This window comes from Acomys russatus, chromosome 5, assembly GCF_903995435.1.
Source record: "Acomys russatus chromosome 5, mAcoRus1.1, whole genome shotgun sequence".
Lineage (NCBI taxonomy): Eukaryota > Metazoa > Chordata > Mammalia > Rodentia > Muridae > Acomys > Acomys russatus.
Genome location: NC_067141.1, coordinates 20,674,731 through 20,680,750, shown reverse-complemented (window position 1 = coordinate 20,680,750; position 6,020 = coordinate 20,674,731). Strand labels below are relative to the sequence as shown.

Below are 6,020 nucleotides of genomic sequence, written 5' to 3'. Positions count from 1 at the left end.
GAAAACTAGGACCAGCTGGCAGGAAGTTTGAAGTCTGTCCTATCTTGAGATGTAGGGCAGCCGAGAGAAGCTCTAGTTCTAAGCAAACACCACCAAGGTAACACAGTGAAGACTACGGCACACAGCCCAGGGTATTAGCACACAGCTTCCACTCTCACTGGGTGATGTGAGCCCAAGGGGCCACAGAAGAGAAGTCAGCCTAGGTCAGTATCTTTCACCTGTTCTCCATGACTGACTCCTGAAAGGACTTTAATCAGTACATTCCCCCCTTTCTTCATGATGATTTATTTGTGGTATGTGTGCATGCATGCATGTGTGTATGTGTACATATACGTATAAATGCCCATGGAGGCCAGGAGAGGGCCTTAGATCCCGCAGAGCTGGCGTCACAGGAGATTGTGAGCTGCTTGATGTGGGGTCTGGGGGGTCTACACTCTACACTCTGGTCCCTCATGATTGAGCAGCGAATGCTCCTAACCACTGAGCCATCTCTCCGGCCACTGGTGTACTCTTTGTTTTGTTTGTTTGTTGGGGTTTTTTTTCTAAGATGTATTTATTTCTCTATTGTATACACAGTATTCTGCCTGCAGGCCAGAAGAGGGCACCAGATCTCATTATAGATGGTTGTGAGCCACCATGTGGTTTCTGGGAATTGAACTCAGCACCTCTGGATGAGCAAACAGTGCTCTTAACCTCTGAGCCATCTCTCCAGACCCCATCCCGCCCCACCCCCGGTGTACTGTTTTTTATTGGTTGTTTAGCTTTCCTATACCTTCTCTATCAGCACAACAGTGTAGGGTAAGGGATGCAGCTTTGTAACGTCCTTGCCTCAGGTACATGAAGCTCTGGACTCTATCCCCAGCAGCACGTAACCACGCATGGTGGTTCATGCCTAAAGGCTCTACATGAAGCACATTTGCTGCAGGGCTTAAATGATTCACTTCCATGACTAGTTTTCTAGTCTCCCTCTCCCCATCCTATAAATGCGGGGAGAAATCAAATGCTTTGTCATCCTCTTCTGAGACAATTAAGGGCATTTTTCCTCCTTAGTCCAACAAGCAGGAGCATGTGTTGTCAGATTTTGGTTCTGTGATAAACTCTTTCTAATGCCCAGCAAGATCTTTTTTTTTTTTTTTTTTTTTTTTTTTGGCTAATATTTTAAGAGCTTCCATAACTATCCAAATATCATGTCCTAAATGCTATTCTTACCTCCAGGCACACCTTGCAGCCCAGCTTGTTGGAAAGCCAACTGCCCCTTATGTTTCCTACCGTATCTCTGATCCTCTTTCTTCTCTGCCTCTCACCTTTGAACACAAAACTGGACCCCTGAGTTGATGACCTTTCCTCTCACAGTCTTTGTCCTTTGCAGGATATGGCCTTGGCTTTGTAACTAGACGCATCTCTTCTTTGGGGGAGGAACAAAGTGTTTTGACCTGAAAATTTCTTTCTAGTTGCTTCTGTTTCTTTTTTGACAGCATCCTCTTCTTAAGTCACCAACACAGTGTCTGCTCTGCTCTGTTCATTCTGAATGTGTGTGTGTGTGTGTGTGTGTGTGTGTGTGTGTGTGTGTGTGTGTGTTACTGTTTCAGTTCTCCTCTGGTCCTCAAACATCTTGTGTTATGTGTTTACTCCTTGGCCTTGTTCTTGTGTGTTGCAGTGAGCCTTGAATGTCTAACACACTGTGTTCGTCCCTCACATTTTAATAGGAAATAGAAAAGGAACAGCGGGGCGCTCTCCCTGTCTAAACAAAATGGAGGCATGGGGGTGCGCTGTCAGCTGCACACGAAGCCCAGAACCACAGTGGCCTCCATGAGAAGTGCTCCACACACTGACCACCCACTTCTTCTCCTGACTCTGCCCATTGGGTCCATCTCAGGCTCCCAGGAGGCTCCCTACCAGCCTCAGCCCGGACTTTGGAACCTTGGGCTTTGGAAAACAAGTCTGGTGCAGATGAAAAACCCCATGGATGTCTGGAGCTGAGGTTACACTTACCCTACAAGGACAGGGGGAGGGGGTCCACTTGAAAATAAAGAGGAGCTGGCTCTCTGGGAGCCGATTTTCAGAAGATTCAGGAAAGCTCAGATCAACAGGGTCTCTAGTGCTCTTGGGATATATGCACGGCTGTAGATCAAACTGCCTGGGGGGGGGGGGCATCTAGCAGGATGTTTGGCTCATCCTAGTGCTTACTGGGAGCCCCACACACCTAGAAAGACCATCCAGTGATCTTGTGGCTGGGGAAGAGGAGTAGGTGGAGATGGGCTTACATCCGAGGAATGGGAAAGGAGGCAGGAAATTTATGAGAATCATAAGTATCGACGCGGTGCCGCCAGGCCTCCCCATCCAGGGGACATGGTCAAATATAGGGCACCAAAGTCCGTGTGAAAGTCAGTCCCCACTCTCCACTCAACTGTGGAGAATGTCCTGTCCATTGGCTATATCTGAGTAGGGGTTCGATGTTTACTGCATGTATTGTCCTTGGTTGGAGCAGAACCCCTGGGCTCAGATCGTAATAGCAGGCTACCAAGAAGAGACTTGATACCCTATGATCATATAGAGGGGGAGGAGGTCCCCCTCAGTGACAGACATAGGGGAGGGGAATAGGGTAAAAGCAGGAGGGAGGGAGGAACGGGAGGATACAAGGGACGGGATAACAATTGAGATGCAATATGAATAAATTAATTAAAAAATAATCGACACGGTTGGGCAGGCAGGGAGAACAGGAGAGGAAGAGGCTATGAACAAAGATACTGGACCGACAGGAACAAGAACACGCTGGATGCCCTGGCTGGTGGAGCTAGTGGACGTGGGGAAATGAGAGATTGGGCAGGGCTGGGGAGGGGATGGGGTGGGAGGAAGCAATATGCAGCGCAGCGAGGCTGGGGGCCGGGCAACGTGAAGGGCTGAGGCTGTGCTTTTCCTAGCTTGCAATATCTCCTCCCTCCACGTCTCCCGGGGCTGAACCTCCGCGGCTGCCCGCCCCTAATCTTCAGGCGGAAGCTTCAGCAAAACCCAGCCGTGAGCTCTGCCTAAGGAAAAGGGTCCTCAACGCCGCACCTTTCCGCTCCGCGGGTCTAAACCGCTCTTCCGACCTAGGCTTGCGACCAGTAAGTCGGGAGGTGGATGGACCCAGTGATGCTGGGAGGAGGGGGAGGGAGTGGGGAAAGAGGACCAGAGGAGGTTGGAGCTTCCATGCAGACCGCGCGGGTCCACAGCCAGCAGAACCCACCCTTGATTACCTACCTGCCCAGGCTGCAGGCCTACGGAAACCTAGGAAGGGTGGAGCTAGGGCAGGGAAGAGAAAAACTGACCTGGGATATGGGCCTGCGGGGCTTTTTACCCAGCGCTGTTTGTTGGCGCTGCAAAGAATCGCGGATCTGGATTCTGAACCCCTCCGCCCAGTGCATGCAGCCGCAGCCTCTGGCTGAAAGGCTCTAGCGAGGCATCCGGAGATCCAGGTGCCAGAGCAAATCACAAGGCCGTCCATTCTAACCATAATCTGGGTGTATTGAGGGCTCTCGATTCCAAATTAGTGTTCTCCACACACTAATCCATCCCCAGTCCTTCCAGGGACCCGTGTGCAGAGCAGGGGGATTTGTACCCCAACCCCAACCCCCACCCCAGGGCCTGAGCCCCACTGCGGGTGCTCAGCAAATCCCATTCTGGGACCCATCTCCACCCTACCACAGCCTGTAAACCGGTAACCCTTTTGTTGAACCCTTTCCCCACCACCCACCCCGTCTCCACCCGGTTATATAGCAGGAACCCCCAACCAAAGTCCTGGTTCTGGAGATTAAAGAACCCCTTCCCCAGCCCTGAGCCCACTGTCCTCCAAGATGCTAGAGCCTTCTGTCAGATGATCACAAAACCAGAGCCCTGTTCTGCCTTGAGGTCCCCTGGTCCTGATGAGCTCAGGGTCTGATACCCCCGTACCCGGGCCCTAAGCCAAGCTCCACCCTTGCCCAGAAGCTGAAGCCCCTTCCACCCTCTTCTCGCAGATTCTGCCCAGTAGGATGAACTGGACTGCTGCCACATGCTGGGCTCTGCTGCTGGCTGCCGCCTTCCTCTGTGACAGCTGTTTGGCAAAGGGCGGCCGGGGAGGAGCCCGAGGCAGTGCCCGTGGGGTCCGTGGAGGAGCGCGCGGGGCATCAAGAGTGCGGGTAAGGCCGGCGCCCCGCTACGGATCCTCTCTGCGTGTGGCGGCTGCAGGGGCAGCAGCAGGGGCTGCAGCGGGTGTGGCTGCCGGCCTTGCCACTGGCTCTGGCTGGAGGAGGACCTCAGGGCCTGGGGAGCTAGGCCTAGAGGACGATGAGAACCGGGCAACCGGAGGCAATGGGACCGACCGAGGAGTCTACAGCTACTGGGCCTGGACTTCCGGTTCGGGATCCACGCCCAGTCCACATGTTTGCCTGCTTCTGGGCGGCACCCTTGGAGCCCTGGAACTGTTTCGGTCCTAGACCAGGCTACGCTCCATCCTAGGTCTAGCTCCTAGCCTGCGTCTTCAGGCCCTTAGGGCCCACCCCAAAGGTCTCCACCTCAGAGGATCACTTCCTTTTGCTATGATTACCCAGGCCAGGGACGTTCTGGACCCAAAAGACCTCTTGCAGTTTGTGGACACTATCTCCTCTCTTGCCCATCCCAGTCTCCCAATCTTCCACCGTGACAGGAACTAACAGCTCTACTGCCAGAGAGACAGACTGCCCTCGACTCTCCAGAGCTGCCCAAGACAAAGTACTAGACCCTGCCTGTCTGCTTGCCCACCCTGACACGACAACAGGAACACTGCTGCCCACCAGGAAGAGCCCATTCTCATTGATTCTGCCACTATAGCCCAAAAGCCCTTGGGCCTCCCATGGAAGCGGAGGACTTCACAATTCGACGAAGACAGCATTCATTCACTTGGCCTCCAACGTGAGAAAGTGTCAGGTGCTAACCACTTGCCCATGGCAGGTCCTAATGATGTCACAGCTCAGGAACATCCAGAGCAGGAAAAAAAATCCATCCTGGGACATCCACTGTGGCCCTCCTAGAACATGCTACCAAGGCCAAGGTAGTATATTTCTTCCTGGCCGACTGCCCAAGAGACCTTCTGTGAGAAGGGTTTTCTCCTCTTGGAGCCACTTGGCCATAAGGAACATATAATTGTTCCTAAAATGAACTGACGGCTAGAGGGCCCACATTCAAAAACATTCCATTCCCTTTGACCTTCAGGTTCACAAGTGAGCATCACTTGGGCACAACACCAATCCTGCTGTAGGGGGCTTCTTTGTATATAACCCAAACTGCAGGAGTCCCACAACTCCAGTGGATAGCAGCATTTCATGTTGGGAGACCCCGCCCTTGCAAACAGATGGACCGGGGAGGAGAGATGGAGTATGGCATGATTGACAGCTGGCAGCCTGCACACTGGAGGAGGCAGCAGTTCTTCAGGCCCGTTGCCGCCCAGAGAAAGCTAACAACAGAATAACCAGCCTCAGCAGGTTGTAAGTGTGGGCTGACACTATTAAAAGCTTTCCGACCATCCATATCCAAATGGAGACAGAGCTGATGCCCAGAGAGGCCTCAAAGACATGCACTACAGTCCATCCTCACGTAGATCTCCCTTTGGGCAGACTGGCTCTTTGCTGCTCCAGGGCCCACCAGCATATCCTTGTCCCCGTGGAGTGATGGGCTGGGCTCGGGCAATATGTGCAATGCTAGCCTGGCATACCTCTGGTTAGGGTATGGATTTCAAGGCTATTAGCAGCACCCTAGCCAAGCATTTTCTTGACCAACAAGTTGCAGGATGCAGCTCCCTGCAGCTTCTATCCACACTGCCGGTGCTCTTAGGCACAGCCAGCTCAGATGTTCCTCTGTCCCTAAAAGACCAAGTTCAAAACCACCAAGACCAGCAAGGCAAGGGCCAAGCCCACTTGGGGCCTCAGGGCAGGTGCTGATACATCCAGTCTGGCATAGGGAGACCCACCAGAGCCCCTGATGGTGGGCTATATAGACCAGCCCTTCATGTACCACAGAGTACCATG

The 6,020-nt window shown here is 53.0% G+C and overlaps 1 protein-coding gene across 1 annotated transcript; it reads left to right on the top strand.

The window, feature by feature from the left end:
* The first annotated feature begins 3,721 nt into the window (after nt 1-3,721).
* Sprn (shadow of prion protein) lies at nt 3,722-4,803 on the top strand. The gene has a single exon (XM_051147017.1). The coding sequence runs from the start codon at nt 4,011-4,013 to the stop codon at nt 4,452-4,454; it is 444 nt and encodes a 147-aa protein (XP_051002974.1). The 5' UTR covers nt 3,722-4,010; the 3' UTR covers nt 4,455-4,803.
* Nucleotides 4,804-6,020: the final 1,217 nt, after the last annotated feature.

Excerpts from the sequence above, each read along its gene's own strand:
- Sprn (XM_051147017.1), top strand. The coding sequence starts at position 4,011 with ATGAACTGGACTGCTGCCACATGCTGGGCTCTGCTGCTGGCTGCCGCC.